The 19,945-nt window shown below is 50.2% G+C and overlaps 1 protein-coding gene across 1 annotated transcript; it reads right to left on the bottom strand.

The window, feature by feature from the left end:
* Positions 1 to 4,201: 4,201 nt before the first annotated feature.
* On the bottom strand, positions 4,202 to 9,738 carry Tcf15 (transcription factor 15). The gene is made up of 2 exons (XM_021156855.1): positions 9,178 to 9,738; positions 4,202 to 4,609 (listed from the first exon to the last, which is right to left on the bottom strand). Exons 1-2 carry the CDS (start codon positions 9,688 to 9,690, stop codon positions 4,535 to 4,537), a joined length of 588 nt encoding a protein of 195 aa, XP_021012514.1. The 5' UTR covers positions 9,691 to 9,738; the 3' UTR covers positions 4,202 to 4,534.
* Positions 9,739 to 19,945: the final 10,207 nt, after the last annotated feature.

Genomic DNA, 19,945 nt, shown 5'->3' with positions numbered 1-19,945 from the left:
CCTTCCTTCCTTCCTTTCTTTCTTTCTTTCTTTCTTTCTTTCTTTCTTTCTTTCTTTCTTTCTTTCTTTCTTTCTTTCTTTCTTTCTTTTTCTTTCTCTCTTTCTCTCCTTCTCTCCTTCTCTCTTTCTCTCTTTTCTTTCTCTCTCTCTCTCTCTCTTTCTTTTCTTGATGCATTTGAGGATACAGTGTTGCCTATACCTTGACCCCCAGAGGGATACTTGTTTATTGTTTTTTGTTTGTTTGTTTGTTTTTTGTTTTGGTTTGTCCAGACAGGGTTTCTCTGTATAGCCCTGGCTGTCCTGGAACTCACTTTGTAGACCAGGCTGGCCTCGAACTCAAAAATCCATCTGCCTATGCCTCCCGAGTACTGGGGTTAAAGGTGTGTGCCACCACGCCTGGCTTGTTTATTGATTTTTAATTAGATGATTTGTTGTTTAGGTTAAGTGCATGCTTATAGGCTTTGGTTATTTTTTAGTTTATTTTAGTTTTAGTTTTTTTCTTTTATTTTCCATGGATGGGAGCCCTGTCTGCATGTGTGTCTGTGCCTAATGCCCAGAGAGGAGAGAGGGCATTGGATTCCCTGGTACTGGAGTTACAGAAGGTTGTAAGTAGCCATGTGGGTACTGGGAATTGAACCCAGGACCTCTGGAAGAGCAGCTAGTGCTCTAAACCACTGAGCCATCTCTCCAGCCCCCTAGAAGACTTAGTACTTAACTAGTAGGATGTTCTCTTACATAACTAGCAAACTCAAATTACCTTTACATTTCTTGTTCTTTTCTGTCTTTCTTTTTTTAAAATTTGAGACATGCTCTGTCTAACGAGTCTGGTCTTGATGTGTGATCTTCCTCCTTGTGACTGTTGGGAACTCTTTTGCAGGTCTTTTTTTAAATTTTGGGGTGCAGGATATTAGGGCCACATGCATAGGAAGTATGTGCTCTATTACTGAGCTATACTTTCAGACCTATTTTTATTTAACCTAATAGGAGCCGATCAAGGAACCATATATGGGCAAAGGTCCTAAGGCTTGCTCAGTCTCAAGTACTGTGTGGTCCTGGCCCGTCACTGTTCCTGTCTAGGCTTCAGTTTCCTATGGCTTTGAGTGATTTTTGAGGGTTTTTCAGGAGCAACTTGTGGCATGCCACAGAAAGAGTCCTGGGTTACTGGGACCAGGTCTCTCTGGGGCTTCTGGGAAGCCATGGGCTGGTTGCATGTCTGTCTACATTTTCTAGAACTCCTAGAGCAGTCTCATGCTAATGTGTCTAGGAAAGATGGTGGGGGCGGGGGGGTGGGGGATGCTCACTGCCATCCTGAGGATCTAGATGGCTTGGCTAGAGTTAGCTGTTGGTAACCCATCTTGAAGTAGGAAAGGGCAAGTTTGTGGGGAGGTCATGAAGAAAATGACCCTCACAGGTCTTGGTTCACAGCTATGCTTTGCCTGAGACATGTGTTGAGTTTTCCTTGGGGCTTACAAAGACGCATAGTCCATTGCCCAGAAAAAAACAGGCCACAAATGGCAGAACAGTTTGCCTCTGTGAAAGGTGTAGGAGCTCCTAGAACATCAAGGGTTTTGTGAAGCAACATAAGGACGATACTGTGAGGAGAAAAACCCAGAGTGTCCAAAATGATGTCACTGCTGTGTAAAATAAGGCAAATCATAGGCACACACACACACACACACCCCACACTTACTTGTGCATAACTTGCCTACTATACCCATAGATCCCCTTGGCTGGAATACCTAAGACCTAGCTTAGCAGTTACTGAATTAGAACTGGCTTCTGAGAGGGAAGGCTATAGATTGCCAGCTTTTTGGGCCACACTTTTTGAACTGTATGCTCTGAAGTTGATATCTTTATGTTTTCAGCACTTGCTGTGTCCACGGGCACAAGTGGGTGGTGGGAGTCCACTGAGTTGACTCTGAGGTGCTTCACGTCTGGATGAAGAGGTTGAATTTAGTGGCTGTGGATAACTGGACATGTGTGTCCAGATTATCCGGGATTTATGTTGCCATAGTCTTTGGAATAGCTGAGGTTGCTAGAGCTATGAAGAACTTGAACTCATATGATAAAGACTAAGCAAAGGAACAGGTACATACTGTTTTCTGCTGAGATAGAAACCAGGACAGGGCCTTACAGGAAGAACCTACAGAGAGTCTCCTAGCTGTTGCCTTGTGGAGATCCAGGGCTGAGGGAGGTGTGTGCTTTTCCTTGCTTACCATTGGCTGCAATGTGGACATAATTGCTCACTCCTCAGGGCGCTTTAAAAACCATTTCACCAAGTAAAAACACTCCTCTTTCTGTTCTTGCTGCTATGGCCTGTTAGAGATTCGGCTGGGAAGGCCCAGGTGGGTCAAGCAACATTTCCCAGGTCACCCAGCAAATCTGATGGCAGAAGTGGGCTTTCAGCCCAGAGCACCCAAGTCTGCTCTGGCCCCCCTCCTAGATTTCCTGCCATTGACAAGGTCACAGTCCTTCTTCCTGTGACTTTGCCAGAGGCTGCGGTACCTGGAGCAGGGTAGGCGCAGGGAGAGCAATGTGCTTTCCTAATTAGCTCCCGGAGGGGAAGTGTGGGCGCTCTGGGACACAGGACAGGCAAGACCAGTGTCCCTGGACACCGGGAATTGAGGAAGAGGGCAGGCGTGGGGGTAGGTCTCCTGGGCAGTGTGGCCTCTGGGGACCCTTCTCCTTTGTGTCCCATGCTAATGGGCTGTGGGCTATACCACTGGCTCCAGCCTATGTGACAAGGGAGGCAGACATTTCTGGTCTTCCTTCTGTTTTGTTGGTAGAGAGGACTGAGTGGGTCAGCTTGATCCTGTGGAGACTAACACAGCTGACATCAGGCAACTGTCTACTCATCTGCAAAAATAAGACAGCCTCACAGAGCCTCTACCAGAGGGTCAGATGCTTCCTGGGAGAGTGGGCATGGGAGCCAGCAGCAGTTCGTAAATAAGAACTGAAAAGGCTTGCTAAATAAAAGCCTAACAATGGTGTGTGAACGTCCCTTGCTGAGATTAGGGCGGCTGCCTGGCTGTTGCTCCTGCCTCTCCCAGCCTTCCTCCCAGCTTTCTCTGAGTGGCTCTGATCTTGGCCTCACAGGCTCCTAGACTGGGCCAGAAAACCCAATTCCCCCTGCTACCCTGAGCCAGGCTGGCTGTGCTGGTCTCAGATAAATCCCCACGGTGGAAGCTGCCAACTCCTAGGTCTGCTGGCTCACCACCCAGACAAGGGAAGGCCTGCTCTATCCCTCTCTTGGGGGTCTCATTTTATTTTTGTGTATGCATGTCGGGGGGTGGGGGCACACATGGACACTTGTGTCTCTTCTCTCCTTCCACTATGTGGTTTTGTTTTTTTGTTTTTTGTTTGTTTTTTTTTTTTTTTTTTTTTTTTTTTTTTTTTTTTTTGAGACAGGGTTTCTCTGTGTAGCCCTGGCTGTCCTGGAGCTAACTTTGTAGACCAGGCTGGCCTCGAACTCAGAAATCCGCCTGCCTCCGCCTCCCGAGAGTGCTGGGATTAAAGGCGTGCGCCACCATGCCCGGCTTCCACTATGTGTTTTAAGGATTAAGCTCAGGCTGTCAAGCACGGTGGCAAGTGCCAATGGTTGAGCCACCTCAAGGGCCAGTGCTTTGAGTTTTAAAAGTGGACGGACTCAAGGTGTCACCTGTCATCTACCAGTCTCCCAAAACTAAGCTGAGGTGGATACGAACTTCTGCCTTCAGCACCTGAGGTAAATCATACAGGCTAGGTGGCGATGTCACGGTGACAGGAAGGTCAAAGTAAAATACACTCAGAAGGCAGCATAAGCAGCTAACGGAAGAATAAGCTGTTACTCCGGACAGCAGCAAGCTCCACTGATGGGCCAGGGGGTACCATAAAAACCTGATAGGTAACCTGAGTGAAGAAGTGGTGTGGGGATGTGCGGGAAGCAGACCCTACACCATATGCCCTCTGGTAGCTTTTGAATTTGAACCGTGAATCGTCTCCTTATTAAAAAAAAAAAAAGATAATGTAAATTTCTTTGGCCACCACCCAATGGTGTTCCTAACACTGATCCAAAGGAATGCTGTGAGGAGAGCCTGCCTATAGCGTCCCATCCGAGACGTAGAGCCTTTGCCACAGCTGTGACAATCTAAGTCCTAAAGAGGAGCCTGTCTGCAAGTCTCATTGTCCACTGCCCCCTCGTACTTAGCCAGGATACACACCATTTATTTAAAAATACCTTTATTTTGACCCCCTCCCCGATTCACTCACATACCACATTCACACAGACACACAGACACACACACACACACTTTCAAAAATAGTCTTTGGTTTTCTAAAATTTCTGCCTTGTCCCTGGCCAGCTAGGCCTGGATGGCTAGATGGGTCCTTGTGGCTCTCCAGGGTGAGCCCTGTGCCCAGGCCATTGTCCTCCGGTCCTTACACAACGCAGGAGTGGTTTGGGCTTCTGGAATCTTCTCCTCTGTCCAGCTAGGGGCTGACTCATGGCCTCTTTCTCTGGAGTCCTTCTTGGAGAAAACACTGCAGGGATCCAGGTTCATCGCCGAGGCCCTCGGAGCGGGGCTACACCCCTCACTTTCAAGCAGCTGCCCCCCAGGTCACGACGGCTGCCCTACAGGAGAGGAAGAGGTGTCAGGAGGGTGAGTCTGCTGAAAAGGTAGAAGAGATTCTGGACTAATACAGAGTGTCATGGAGTGACCCTGTTTAGGGACAACAGCAAGTCAGAGGGGAGCAATTGCCATTTGGGAAGTGTGTGTGTGTCATTGCTATGGGTGCTTCTCTCCAGAGGGGACGTCAGGGTCACCACCTTTTACAGCAGTTTACATTGCCTGCTCCCTCCCCACTTGACAATCTGTTGCCTTAAGGAATCTAAAATACACCGCTGGGTGTGATGGCACACTCCTGGAAGCCTAGAATCCCAGAGACAGGAGGTTTACTCATGAGTTGGAGGCCAGCCTTGTCTACATAGTGAGTTCCAAACTAGACAGAGCTACATAATGAGACCCTGTCTCAAAAACAAAAATAAAAACTAAAACAAGCCCCCCCAACTTAATACATATGTAATATGTACATTTTGGGCAGCAGGTGCTGGGGATTTAACTCAGAGCCCCCTCATAATTCTCTAAGTATATTCTCTGCCACTGAGCTGCATTCCAAGGCCATACGACTTTCAAACACTGTCAAGTATTATTTTACAGTAAAAGGCAAAGAAAGCCCCCTAGCAGTTCCAGCTGCTGCCTGGGGAGCATGTGTGCTACGTGCATGGATGCATGTGGGTAGCCTCTGCCTAGGCCATCCGCAAAAGCAGGTTCCTGGCTGCCTTGCCTTCACCCAGGGTCTCCCCTATGCAAGGGAATGCACCCTCAGCTCTGGTCTGATGAGGAAGATTTCTGTATGAATAATATTGCATTCACGTGTTACTGTTGGGGAGTAAACCAAGGAGGGAGGCATCGCTGTCAGACCCGGAGCCCAGGAAGTGGCTGGGAAGGGCATTCTTCCAGCCTGGGGCTGGAGCCCTGCAGGTGCCAGTCAGTGCAGTTTCAAGCTAATGGTAGCAGTCCCTTCCCTGAAGCCACCTCCAGTCCTTCAGCCTCGCTCCTCTCACTAATATGCTTAGATTGTACATAGGTTAGACACTCACTGAGAGCTCACAGCCCTGGCACTGTCTTCTTCCTTTCCTTCTGACAGTATGTAGCTATGTAGCCTAGGTTGACTTTGAACTCCATATCCTTCGGCTTCTGCCTTCCTTCATCTAAGTGCTGGGTTACAAGCCTGAGCCTATGCCCAGCTTAGCACTCCCTCTTTTGAGGACTCCGGTGTTGAGTAACTGGCTCAGACACACCCGTTGCTTAGTAAGAGCTGAGGAGAATCCCATGGCCTGTCAAGCCTCCCCATTTTCAGGTCCCAGTTGGCTGGGAGTGGCTGATCTGGTGGTGACCTCAGGGGACCATCTGGGAGCTCTGCCTCTGCCTCTGCCCCAGCCCCAGCCTCAGTCTCAGCCCAGGTTGGGGCAGATCCATCCAGATGTGATCCCAGCCTCCCTGGAGGCTCTCTGGGCCCAGGGACAGTATGTTCATTCACAGACAGGGCTATTTTGAGGGCCGAGGCCATGGTCCCAGCAGAGCCTGGGGCTTGGGCTTCTCAGACTCTGGCAGGAATAGCCAGAGCTAAGGGAGAGGGGAGCTAGGGGACAGAATACTCCCCCACTTCACTCTTAGGTCCTCAGAGACAAGGAGTACCACCTGCTACCCTAATTCTGGACGTCTTTCAGAAAATTGGGTTCTGTGGGAATGCTGGGACAGTTTATCTCCATGAGCCTCAGTTTCTTCATCTGTGGAATGGTCTCAGATCAGATGTAGTGGAACTTGAATACAGCTGCCAAGAACCCTGAGAAGAGGTTCTGACCAGGTCCAGAGGGAGACACTCCTGCTCTATTGGGGACTCCCTGCTGGACAGAGCCTCAGTTTCTCCACCTGTAACATATATTACTTTACAGGATAAACAAGCTAAAATACGTGGCACATTTAAACAGTGGAGCTCTTTGTGTGTGGTACTGGGAACAGAACCCACAGCCTCATTTGTGGCAGGCAAGCGTCCTAGTGCTGAGCTGTAAGTCCCACCCTGGTTTTACTTTTCAAGACAGGGTCTCACTAAGCTGCTCTGCAGGCCTTACACTTAAGATCCTTCTGCCTCAGCCTTCTGGGGAGTGGGGGTTACAGGCCTGAGCCACCACTCTCTCCAAGAAGAGCTTAAGAACATAGTCAATGGTCAATAAACATTTATAATACAATTTCCAGCACCTCCAATGGCACCTCCTGGCACCCTCTCAGCCCTCTGCTGTGGAGCTGGGTACACCAATAGGGACTAGCTTCACAAAAGGATCCTGTCCAGCTCTGCTCCCAGGTGACAGAGGGAAAACAAGGCAGAGACAAGAATTCACTTTCCTCTCAATACTGTTACCACAGAGGTAACTTAATCATTTCCCTGAGCTGTAGGGAACATGTCCAACCCCAGACCATTCAGGATCAGAAGGAGGTAGTAGCCTGGGATGGAATGGGGTCTGGGGCCTTGGAGCTTAGAAGTGTGTAGGGACTCCCCAAAACATCTATCATATTCCAGATAAGTCCTGGAGGGGCCAGCACTGGCGAGGATCACCCCTCTGGCCTATTCCCAGAGGAGCCTGTGTGACTGAGCATGGCTTCTATAACCAAATTTGGCTGGGTTCTTAATCCCACAGACAGATTCCAAGGCAACAGTCAGCCACAGACCAGACCCTATGAACTATGGGTCAGTCCCCCGTCCTACAAAGGAGCCACCATTCTGACTGCTGAGTTGGTGGGCACAGATGGATTGGTCTGCAGCCTGTAGGCAGGGGCAGGGCCTTCCTGCTGTCACCTTTCCCATTTTCCAGTTAGCTAGGCCAGAGTGCCAGGTCTTCTCTGTCCAAGCAGGTGGGGGGTGGCCACAGGGCTCCTTCTCTCACTGCTAAGGGGCCTTCATGAAGAGTGTGAGCACATATCAGCACTAGGAGGACTCCTGTCACTGTGGCGCTCTACCTCTGCCTTTGAGATCTTTCCACTTCTTGGTCTAGACTGGCAGCTCTCAACCTGTGTATCTGGAAACCCCTTTGAGGGTGGAACAACCCTTTCACAGGGGTCACATAACAAATACCTACATTAGGATTCATAACAGTAGCAAAATTACAGTTACAAAGTAGCAATGAAACAATTTTATGCTTGGAGGTCACAACAGCAGGAGGAATCGTATTAAAGGGTTGCTGCACTAGGATGGTTGAGAACCACTGCTCCAGAGCACGACTGCAATCCCCAGGTCCTACCATGCATGCTCTACATCACCAGATCCCACCCCTTTCTCACGTGCCTGCCTGTTTCTATACATCTTTTAGGAATTTAGTACAGTAGCTTTTCAGTCTCTAAGTCTGGGACTGGGCTTCCCTGGGCTTGCAAAGTCCCATCAAACCACAATATCCTTTTCTTCATCCCCCTGGTCCTGATGCTATCTATACTGGGAGCACCTGACTGGCTTGTAAGTAGGGCCATACCTGCTTATCTGGATGAATGCATAGCAGGCCTTAAAGTAGTACTGTGATTGGCCCAGCTAGCCTTTGCATCCCAGATAGATCTGAAGGCCAGCTCTGACTTCCCTCCCCAGCCTGGAGCATTGACTGGGACCCTCAAATGCATACCAGTCAGAGGTTAAGACTCACTCAGAGAAACTGAGGCAGCGGAGGGCTGGGAAGACACCCTGAGAGTTTGAGCCAGAGGGCTGGCCTGAGGCCAGGCCACTGAGGCCTTCCCAGGATGAAGCTATGAACCAGTGAGCAGAATTGAAAAGGGATTGGGTACAGACCCCATGATTTTTCCCTCGCTGGCTATGGAGAGCAAAGAGAGATTCTCTGAGCCTCAGTTTCTCCCGGTGTAAACAGTAGCTGCTGATCTAACTCAGGCATGTTTCCTCAATGCAAGACAAGCCCAGGTTGGAAAGGGTGAGCCTAGGCCAAGCAGGCCTATGCCAAGTTTTGACTAAGAGGGCCCCAGAGACTTCTGCTGCTCCCCAGTGCCCAGCCAGCCTCTTAACTTAGACACAAGCAGACAACAGTGTCCCCTGCTAACCCCACATCCTTCTGGGGGGCTGGGCACTCTCCAGGGACCCCTTCCTGCACACGGGTTGGGAACCCAGGCTCTAGGGTACAGGTATATGCCCCTATTTTCTTCTCAGTCTCCTGCTCCTGGGTCGGGTCTTAGGACCTGGAACAATTTCTTAAAGATGTTAGCTCAAAGTGATACCTACCTCGGAACCCCAGAGCCTGTTTCCTGTAAATGTGGACAGTGCCTTTACCTGAAGTGCCACTGAGATAATTGAGGGGACAATAGAATACCTGCCCCGAGGGTCAGCATCAGGCAAGAGGAAGGACCGACCCATAGTGCACACACCTCTTAAAACACAATTAAGTCAGAGCGGAGCTTTCTGGGATCCCTCTTCCTTTTCTGTTTGGGGGTTAAACAAGAGGTTCTGCTCCACTTTAATCCTAGGGCAGGAGACATTGTCCCCGCCGCTGTTCCGAGATCTCTTAGCTTCCATGGGGGTCCCTGACTCCTAGGAGGCCGGCTCTCGCCCTCAAGCCGGACTGCTGGGCTACAGGAGGCGCCGCGCACTCACCCCCTTGCGCTGGTTGCTGAGACAGAAGGTGCAGATGGAGCGCGGCTGACGGCCGTCGGCGGCGGGGACCGCGCTCTTGCCACCGCCCGCCGCGCGGAAACACGGCTGCCCGTCGTCCGCCGCGTCGCCCAGCAGCAGCACGTTGGCCAGGTGGGCGATGTAGCTGGACGCCAGACGCAGCGTCTCGATCTTGGACAGCTTTCGGTCCACGGGCTCGGTGGGGATGAGCGTGCGCAGGGCGGTGAAGGCCGTGTTCACGCTCTGCGTGCGGTCTCGCTCGCGCGCGTTGGCCGCCTGTCGCTGCCGCACCACCACCACGGGGCCCGTGCCGCTGCTCGCCCGCCGCCCGCTCCCGGGACCCGGGCCACGCCGTGCCGCCTCCAGCCCTTCGCAGCAGCCGAACGACTGGTCCGACGCGTCGCTCTCGCTGCGGTTTTCCTCGTCCTCGCTCAGCAGCCGCACGTCAGGGTACAGCACGTGCGCGCCGACCGGGCGCAACAGCGCGAACGCCATGGGCGCCCGGCCGCGGGCCTCCGCTCGCCTGGTCCCCGAGCCGCCGCCCCCGCCGTGCGCTCCCGCGCGCTCCCACGGCCCCGCCGGTCGTCGCCTTATAGCCGGGGGAGGAGCCAATCACGAGACGGCCCCAGCGGGACCAATAGAACTACCCCCCTGCTCCGCCCCGCCCCGGCCAATAACTACGCGCCTGCCTCTGGGTCCCCCGAGTTGAGAGTGGCCCCGGAGCTTCTGGCCCTCACCATAGGCTCTGGGTTTGAGCTGTCCAGGCGCGCAGATCTGGATTTCTAGGAGACCGCTGGTAGGTCCCTTTTAGCATGGCCTGTTTCCTCCGTCCCGAAGTGAGCATATCCCCGCGCTCAAAAGTCTAATCCAGTGTCCCAGTAGCTTCGATGTGCCGTCAGAACTGCGGCCAGTGCTTTGAATTAAGAGCTTCTCAGACTAGACTGTCCAAGTTCCATTCAGCAGTTCCGAGTGTGGCCCAGGAAACTGCGTTTTGTATGAGCTCACCAGCCTGGACTGTGATGCTGGAGCTGTCCGAGAGGCGCGAAGACAATCTTTTCTTCTCTTCTCTCCTCTTTCCTAGCAAAACAAACACAAGTCCCATTCAGTCACTTAACTACTTGGCAGGGCTCTACTATACTTTCGTTGGAAGATAAAGATCAGAACAAAAAGAACTTTTCCTTCTCAGACCCTGGAGCCTGGTGGAGCCAATGGGACAGTTTTGTGTTAGCTGAGGGCAGTGCCCACGATGTGCAGATCTTTACCACTCTGGGAATCCCCACAGGCTTCGTTCATTTCCTGTCGTCCCCACCCAACACCCCACCACCAGTGTTTTGTTGTTGTTGTTTGTTTTGTTTTGTTTTTTGTTTGTTTGTTTGTTTTCAGAATTTCAGACTGAAGTCTGGGCGTTCTCCTCTGTAGAGAATCTGGGGGAAATAACTGAGCAGATGGTGGCCACTGGGGTCCCGGAGTCACGCTTATCTGCTTCGCAGTGTAATCCCAGAAGGGGTCAAAGCAGCATCCACTTAACCTTGACAAAAATAACGTGGGTTTGTTGTTTGTTTATTTGTTTGTTTTCAATTTCAAATGGTGGCCAGAAGTGCACAGAGCTGAAAGCTTGTAGGAACTTACTGGTTTTCTGGAAGACATCTTCCAGCTCCAAGGACTGTGTTTCCCCAGCACCTAATCTAGTCCAGAAACGGGCCTACAACAGAGCCAACGGGAGAGAAAGCCCTAAAGTCTTCAGAATCCAAGGTCTGTAGGGATAGTCCGTCCCGACCTGGATCCCCCACCCCCATACCATTTGACCATGACCCAGCCAGGAAGGGCTTTAGTAAGTAGCCTCCTCAGGCCCCTCCCCACAGGGCCAGCCGTGTACACAGCTCCTGCGCTCCAGCCGGGGCTGCTTCCTGAGCCCATGAATTATTACTGACCGGGAGATTTCCTTCCCTGTCTGCGCCTCCTCACAGGGGCTCCCAGCTCCCTTCACTTTCGCTTTCTTCGGGTTTCCCCCTCCTCTCTGCTCCTGACCCTCTGGAGGCTTGGAATTCCTGTCCAGCCCCCTCCCAATTCCAGATCCAAACTGGAGATGCCTGAGAGGCGGGCGGGAGGGGAGAGCCCGCCCCCAGAAGGTTCATTCATTCCGTTGCTCCTTGGGCAGGTTTGGACACAAGGGACCTTGAAAGTAAAATAAAACCATGAATGAGACCGAGTGGCTGGCTGCAGCAGAGGAAAGCGAGCTGTAAACAAAGAATTTTAGGACAATGTGGTCAGAGCCAGCCAGGGTCTGGCACCAAAGAGATCTGGCTCCAGTTCAAGGCCAGCAGCGGCTTCTTGGGGTCTCTCTCATTTTTGCTGCTCTTGAAAATGGGGTTAAGAATATCTTCCATTCTTAGAGCCAGTGAGAGTCCCTAGATTCTCTGCCAAGAAATTGGGGCCTCGCATACAGCAAGAGTTCAATCCCAGAAGTGGAGTTTGTATTATTTTGTCCACAGCTTGGGGAAGGACCAAGTAGTGTCTGCTCTTCCAAGGCTTGTCACAAGGAGTGGGCCAGAGCTTCTGCAGCATTCTTGGCCCATCTACGACGTGACAGGCTCAGTTCCTTTCAGTTCATGCTCCTTACTCCCCAGCCACACTGGCCTCTCTATCCCCAGAGCCCACATCTTCAAATACCACCGTCTCCAGCCATACCTATAGCTGATCCTGTCACTTCCTCCAAATCTCATCTCTGTTGGGGGACCTTTCCTGGCTGCCAGGGCTAGAGCAGTTACTGTTCCTCTTACCTGGCAGTACCCCAACTCTTCCTACCGGTCTTATCTTCTGCTGTTATGGAAACGATAGTCTACAGATACTGAGTGACTGTGACAGTCTGTGTTGTCAACTTAACGAAATCTAGAATCGCTAGGAAATGGACCTCTGAGGATGCCTGTGAAAGTTTTTTCTTAATTGGGTCAATTGAAGTGTGAAGACTCTGAATGTGAGGAATACCATTTCACAGGCTGGGCCCTGGACCAATAAAAAGGAGGCAGCTCAGCACACGTGAGCACACGCCTGCCCGCTCCCCACACTCTGCTTCTTCTGTTCTATGGATCCAGTATGCTTGGCCACCTCCAGCCCCTGTCGCTGTGATTCTCTCTCAATGGACTGTGAGCTGAAACCAACCATTTTCCCTAAGTTGCCTTCATAGGTATTTTTATCAGCAACGGGAAGACTCTACGACAGCTCTGCTATGTGTTCAGCAGTTTTGGGGGCTGGGAATGCAGTTGTAAACACATTCTCCCCCTCTCCCCACACCATCTATCTCCACTGGAATGAAAGATCTGTAGATTTTGCTCATTTTTACTTCCTGCCCATTGCTGCTTCGGTAGTACCACTCTTTCCATTTTGTAGACAGAGAAACTGAGGTTCATCGAGGAAGAAAAGGTATTTGCCTGGGATCAAGCAGCCAACCAGAGTAGGAGCTCAGGTTGACCTGACTCCAGAGCCCTCCTCATCAGTTGGCCTCTGAGGCAGTCCAGTGGATGTGATGTGAGGGCTGGCTGGAGACCACTCAGCAAGAGAAGGAAGGTTCCAGGCCAGGGGAGCAGCAGCGGGCCCGTTTTTCTGTATAGCCTGGCTTTCTGTGCCGTGGTAGCTTTCACATTTGGTCAGAGCCATCGACTATGAAGCCTCTGGGCCTTTCCCCACCATCCTCCTTGGCTGGAGGGCCTGTCCCTTTGGATAGGACCAGCCCAAGCCTGTGCCTGGGTTTAGTGTAGTTTTTCACTATAGTCTGCTTTGCGGCTCCACCCCCCGAACCTCAACCCTGGGTGCAGCATCTTCTGGTCCCTCATGGGTTCTCTTTCTTCATCCTGATCCTCACCTAGATGCCCACTTAACTATATTTATTAAATATAATTTTATATTATTCAAGACTTTCATAATGCATCCAGTGATTTTTGAGCCTGTCTTCCGCACTCTAAACCCAATTCCTCCCAGACCCATCCCACCCCAATCCAAACTGCCCCCCACCCACATAAGCCAGAGTCCCACAGTGATATTCTTGAGGCGTACTCTGGATACGCATGCGACCTTATTAATTACCTGTGGTACTGCTTTGTGTGAGTGGGTCAAACTGCAGATGGTACTTTCTACCGACCAGCTTCTCAGAGGATTTCCTTTTGTTTAGTTTTGTTTCCTTGCCACTATTATGTGTGCGGAGTCTCACACATGTTCTATGCTGCTTGGCACGTGTGGTAAGCATTCATCACCAGGCCTCCATCCTTAGTAGTGGACCCTGATAGCTTCCTCTGGCTTCTCCTGAAGCAAAGGGAAGTTCTGGTTCATGACTCAGCAACTCCTCTGTGTGTGTGTGTGTGTGTGTGTGTGTGTGTGTGTGTGTGTGTATGTATGTGTGTGTGTGTGTGTGCTTATGTACATGTGTGTACATATTTGCTTGTGTACATGTGTTTGTCCATATGCATGTATGACTGTGTTCATGTGTGTGACTCTATGATGCTCACACCAGGACAGAATGGCTAGGGGCACAAAAGGCCTTCACACTGAGCCTCAGGACCATGCGGTCTACCGTGAGATGCCTGCCTCAATCTACATGCCCCTCAGCAAGATGTGGGGTCCACTTCTCCATGTTACTTTGGCTCTTAGACTTAGCTGACTTCCTCATGAGATGCGTTCCAGGCATGCCTGGTCTCCCTCTCTGGCTTTCTTCCTCAGCAAATGGTGCATTGTCAAGACGGGGAATTCGTGACAGCGTGCTAGGCTGGAGCCTGGCACACTGGGGACAATAATGAGCACATTAATGAATGAAGAGGCTGCAAAGCCCAACCCGCATGGTTGCTGTGGTGGTTAATTTTGACCATCAGCTCGATTGCCACTGGGATCTGCCTGTTTCTGTTCCCAGCACCGAGATTACAAGTGCTACCACGCCCGACTCTTCTATTTTTATTTCATGTATATAGATGTTGTCTACATCCATGTCTGTACCACACCCATGCCTGGTGCTCTCAGAGGCCAAAAGTGGGCATCAGATACTATAAGACTGGAGTTACACGTCATTGTGGGTTCTGGAAGTCAAACCCGATCCTCTTCGAGAGCAGCACCAAGGGTTTCCTTAAAGCCAGAAAGTTGTCAAGTGCAGAATCTGGACAGATGGCAATGCTCTCTTACTTTGTCCCATTGAAATCCAACAGAACAAAATCGAGGCCCAAGTCAGCACTCTGCACACAGTGAGCCTGTGATCTGGGGAAATGTGCTCTGTTTTGTGACACGGGGACAAGGCTTCTCCCTCCACCTGACATGATCGTTCCTCCATGGATGAATGCCTGTGATTTCACCATTAGCATTCCGCTCTCCACACCATTTTTGAGGGTGATTCCCTGGAATCAGTTGCTCTGGCAGATACTTAGGGTTCCAAGCTGAAGATAAAAGTTACAGGTCGTAGAGAGCTGCACTGTATTAAAGGCTCTGGAAAGTCTTTAAAAAGCAAAAGACCTCCCGGGGCTCCCATTCACGCTGTGGCTTTTGTTTTTGTCTGACCTTTTATTTTCTTCCTTTTCCTTCATTATTTTTCTTCCCTTTCTCCTTTCTTTCTTGAAAGATGGTCTCCCTGTCATCCAGTATAACTTGGAACTTGCTGTGTATGTAGCCCAGGCTGGCCTGAACCTCCTGTCTCAGCCTCCTGAGTAGCTGGGATTATAGGCCTGGCTATCAGGCTTGGCTTCTCTTTCCTGAGAGCACAGCGTGAGCTATCAAGGCAGGAAGGAGCAGGTAGGTAGGCGAGTGCTGATCCTGGGACAGAAGAAGGTTGACAGGGACGTACTGACAGGACCAGAACTTCACTCTTTAAGGGACACTAAAATATGAATGAAATGTTGGAGAAAAATGTGCTTCCTGGCACTTCTCTATTGAACAAATAGTGTATATTGGAATAACATATATATTCGATCAATACAGGGTCATATAACCACAGCTGGCCTCAGACTTTCTATGTAGCCAAGCTGACCTTGAAGCTCTGATCCTCTATCACTTTAGAGCCAAGATTATCGGCATATGGTGCCCGATTTTATAAGGTGGTGGGGAGCATTCATTCCAGGCAAGTATGCTACAAACAGCCCCATCCCCAGACCTTAAATAATACCACGAGGAGCTTGCTACATGCTCAGCCCTTTCCTGAACAGTGTTCCCTTCTTCAATCCTCATGCTAACATGCTATTTTGCAAATGAGTAGACTAGAGAACCAGGAGGCCGTGTAACTTGCTGGGCCGTATATCTAAGAACTGCTAGAGTTATTGTCTATATATTGTTCACACAGGTAATTCAAGCTCAGATGTACACAAAGCTCTGCCCCAGAGGAGTTTGCTTCACAGTCGTCTGTAATGATTTGATTTTGTCTTCCAGAAGATGCAAGTCTGGGAACAGGAAAGAACTTTTCAGGAATAGAGAGAAAGCTGGTGCCATCGAGCATGCCTCTCTGCAGACCAAGCCTCTAAGGGCATGTCAGGCTGTTGCTAAAGGCTATCCAGGAAAAGCATGCACCAAATGGCACAGCCCACATAGATGTCTACATGGCCAGGGTTGGCCTTGGCACCAGTTCCAAATGAGATGGAACCAGATGATGCGAAAGGTCAAGAGGATGGTAGAGGCTGTGGGTGTGGCTCGGTGGTAGAGCTAGGGCTTGCCCAGCTTGGACAGGAGGATTTCACAGAGTGCTACAGTTTCGATGTCCCCTGAAAGTTCCTATGTAAGGACTATTTGTTTTGCCAGCCAGTGGCCTTTGGGGAAATGGTTGGCTCATGAGGACCCTGACCCCAGTGACATATCTGTAACTTGATGGCATTGGTGGAAACCAACAGGTGGGATCAGGTTGGAGGAAGTGGGTGACTTCAAGCATGCCTTTGAAGGATGCCTGATGGCCCTGGCCCTGACCTTTTCTGGTCTTCCTCTGTCTGCTCCTTGGCTGTCATGAAGTGAGTGATTTTGATTCCCTATGATAGTCCACCCTCATCCCAGGTCCAAAGAAATGATAGGTTCAGTAGCAGAGATAGAAACCTCCAAAACGAGGGTCCAGATGAATCCTTCATCCTTCCTGGTTGTTTATTCCACATATTTTGTCATAGTAACAAAAGCATAGATGGGTGAGATGTGAGACCAGAGAAATCTGGGAAGACTTCCTGAGAGAAGTGTCTCATTGCAGTTTAGAAATTTGTATTAAGGGTGCTTGATGACAGAAGAGTATTTCAGCTTACCCTGGGATGAAAGGTATGTCTGTGGGCTGTGGTCAGGATACCTTAGCTTCAACAGAATCCCAGTGTGCCTTGGGTGACAGTCAGCCTAGCTGAAAATACTCTTCTTGCCCTACCTCACAGCTATAGGTGGCTGTGTGGTTCAGTGTGGCCAGTGAGGAGAGGGCAGAGATTCTAGGGAGGGCCACTTACCCAAATGAAATTACAGAGACACTCCGGAGATGGCTTCTGGCTTTTACCCTTCATGGAATGGAAATGAATTCCTGGAGACACAGCAGCCCACTTGAGGCTGGGAGAACAGAAGTCCCATGCCAAGGATGGGAGAGTGGAAAGATGGGGCAGTTGAGTCTCTGATGACTCTTTAAAGAGTCATAGTAGCCTCTGTACAACATCTTCAGAGCCTGATGTGGTCATGACTCTCCTGTAATCACCTGAATAAACCCAACGTGCACAAGATTGAGCCAATCAACAGTCTATCGTGGAGTGGGGAGGGCCTCGAGAGACCTCATCCCTCCTGGCAACTAATGGCTGTTGGGGAAGGGAGAGACGTTTCCCCTCTGCGATATAGATGCTCATAAGTTGCTGTGCTTGGGCAGACAGTCTCTTACATATGCTCCTGTAAGCAATCTGACGAAACCATTGCATGTACTTGCAAGTGTGTACTTCCTGGGGAGATGCAACACAAATCTATTCATCCCAGATTGGGAACCCATGGCATACCAAAGTGTGGGTACAACCAAAGTTCAACTGGGAGAACCAATGAGTTTTATTGGGGTTACTGACTTATACAGGTATGGATGAGGGGTTACTTTACTGGAACAGAAATTACCTAAAGACATCTTCATCAGCAAAGCCCATCCCAGCACTGGTGACAGATGACAGAGATGGGAACTTGGAGCACACTGCAGACAACTCAACAGGCTGGACAGTGTCCTTTGCAGTGACTCTGGTATAAACCTCTTCCATACAGCTTGGCTGGTTTGTCACCTTGGCTTGGCTGAGACTCTTCTTTGTAGCTTAGCTCAGCTCCTCTGAGAGGAACTCTCAGCTTTTATTGCTTGCTCTAGTTGGTAGGGGAGGCCTAGTGAATACGGTCAGTTTCAGGGACTTCCTGAAGCTATTTTGAGTTGCTTAGCTTCCTGTTTAAGGAGCTTTCCTACAGGATGGAAGCTGTGTTCAGGAGGACTAGTTGGGAAGGGGAGGGGCATCAATAGGAGTGGGATAAGAGAAGGGAACAGGGATGACTATAATAAAATTATAGACATACATGAAAATAATGTGGTCAGGCAAAGGGACAGCTCTGGTCACTTGGTACAGGTGACCTTCTGTGACCTCAGACACTGGGTTGAGGTGCTGTAGCACCTGTCTTGCTCTCTGCGACCCTCCTGCTTTTGAGGCTCAAAGTTGCTACTGAAAGAGCGTCAGCATGCTGAGACCACTGTGCCAGGGGGAAGTCAAAGCTGCAGCAGACCAGATGAAGTGCTTCTGATTTCTCCCTGTCGGCCAGGTCGAGGGAGCAGAATTCTCATACAAGTCCTTCAGCTGGAACACTGCCCTGGCACATCAAGCAAGTGGAACTATAGATGCCACAGAACAGGCCCTCGCTGTGGTGTCCATGACACACAGCACTAGCTTGTGGTGGACAGACCAGTTGGTGACACTGGTTGTACTGCGACTCATGGCCATGGCCACAGATTCCCCCCAGCCTGTCAGTCTGGTGAGCTCCACTACACTCTGTGACTCTAGGCTACATGATTGCAGCCTGTGCATCTCCCTGGTAGTAATGATGCTGGTCTTTTGAGTTTAGTACTCACTCCCACAAGCCTGCTAATCACATTTTCAACAATAGTCAATTCCTTGGTGACCAGGGCGGGGGTGTGGGGGGTGTGTCTCTGCTGAGAGACTCCTTTTGCGACATACATCCTTGAGTCACCCACTTTGAGTTCACTGTTACATTTGTTACTCACACTTGAACAAAACTGATTTAAAACACTATGGGGAGCCTTAGGATGGCAGCTTGGCAGGAATCTGACATTGGCTAAGGACAAGGAAATGGGCTTCAAGTAGGAAACTGACATTAGGCCTTGGCAAGGACATAAGGTCAGGCAGGAATCTTAATTTTAGAGTGGAATGAAAGAAGTAGGCTTCAGGCAAGAGTCTGATTTGGGGCTTGGACAAGGTAGTGGGCTCAGATATTTTGGTCATTCTGACAAGCCCTTGGAAACAGCTATGGTGGGAGTGATCACAGGGCTTTGCTTACTGCCTTGCTTGTTCCTTATTGTACTGCTAGCCCTTAATATTTGCATGTAATTAAAATGGTATAAAGGCGGACTGGGAAAAAATAAACCTGCCTTCAGTCTCAGAACTGACTGGAATCATGCTACAATGTTGTCTAATTGTCTTTTTTCTTTTTAATCCTCACTCCTGCGGTGGAGAACCTCTTGACTGACTGAGCAGGCTTGGTCAAAACACATATAACTTCTTGTGGTTAGGGGCATTAGACATGGTTCCATGCTACACACAGGGTCTTTTTAAAACAGTGACGTCAGCCCCCAAAAGCACAACAGGTAGGGAAATGTGGCGTGAAGGGACACTGGGACAAGCAGAAAGCTGAATAGGAGTCAGCGTGCTGATCTGTCTGGCCTTAGCTGCAACTTACTCAAGGTGACAAATTCACACCAGTCCCACCCCTCCCCTGTCTGCCCCCAAGCACATCTGCTGATGTGAAGTTCTGATAAACTTCACTTGCACAGAACCTGTGGGGACTGACTGGAATTTAATATGCTCGGTGCTTAAGATCCTGGTTGCTAAGTGAGAAAGTGAAGAACAGGCAGGTAAAGGCACTTGTGCCATTTATGAAATACGGGTGCCAAGGTGTCCTGCCAGGTTTGAGGAAGGACACCGAGGGACAGCAACATAACAATGGCTGTTATGTGTTGAGTGTCAGCAGTGTGCACACCGGGCATACTTCCCTGCCCCACCCACCAATGGCACACATTCTCTCAGGAAGCCAGTTTCAGAGAGATTGCTCTGTCTGCAAAGCCAGGATTAAGATCTTTCCAACCAGACAGGCCCAGCTGGATCGTCAACTCCTTCTGCGGAGTGCCAAGCCATGCTGACCCACCGTACTGCCTCTCCTATTTCCTACACTTGCCCTGGACTCAGTCTCGTAGGACACTTGGCTGCCAGTCTGGCATACTGCACTTCCCAGTAAGTAGATGTACGGTGCTCACTAATAGACATCTGGGGCCTTTAAGTGCTTGTTTGTTTGTGAGGTTGAGGAATACATGCCACCATGCCTGTGTGGAGGTCAGAAGAAACTTGCAATCATCATTTCCCTCCTTTCTCCACATGGGTTCCAAGGACTGAACTCAGGCTGTCAGACTTCCTCATCCTCTGAGCCATCTCACCCACCAGCCTGGGACTTGAGACCTTTGAAACAGCTTTGCCAAAAGCTTAGGGGGAAAAGCTGAGCTTTGGGAAAGACTAGTGTCAATTCAGGGCGAGAGCCT

This window comes from Mus caroli, chromosome 2, assembly GCF_900094665.2.
Source record: "Mus caroli chromosome 2, CAROLI_EIJ_v1.1, whole genome shotgun sequence".
Lineage (NCBI taxonomy): Eukaryota > Metazoa > Chordata > Mammalia > Rodentia > Muridae > Mus > Mus caroli.
This window is presented reverse-complemented; position numbering and strand designations above follow the sequence as displayed.

What these genes read in the sequence shown, in the direction of transcription:
- Tcf15 (XM_021156855.1), bottom strand. Translation starts at nt 9,690, where the DNA reads ATGGCGTTCGCGCTGTTGCGCCCGGTCGGCGCGCACGTGCTGTACCCT. An exon ending in TCAGCAACCAGCGCAAGGGG is followed by an intron (nt 4,610 to 9,177) that starts GTGAGTGCGCGG and finishes CCTCTCCTGTAG; the next exon opens with GGCAGCCGTCGTGACCTGGG.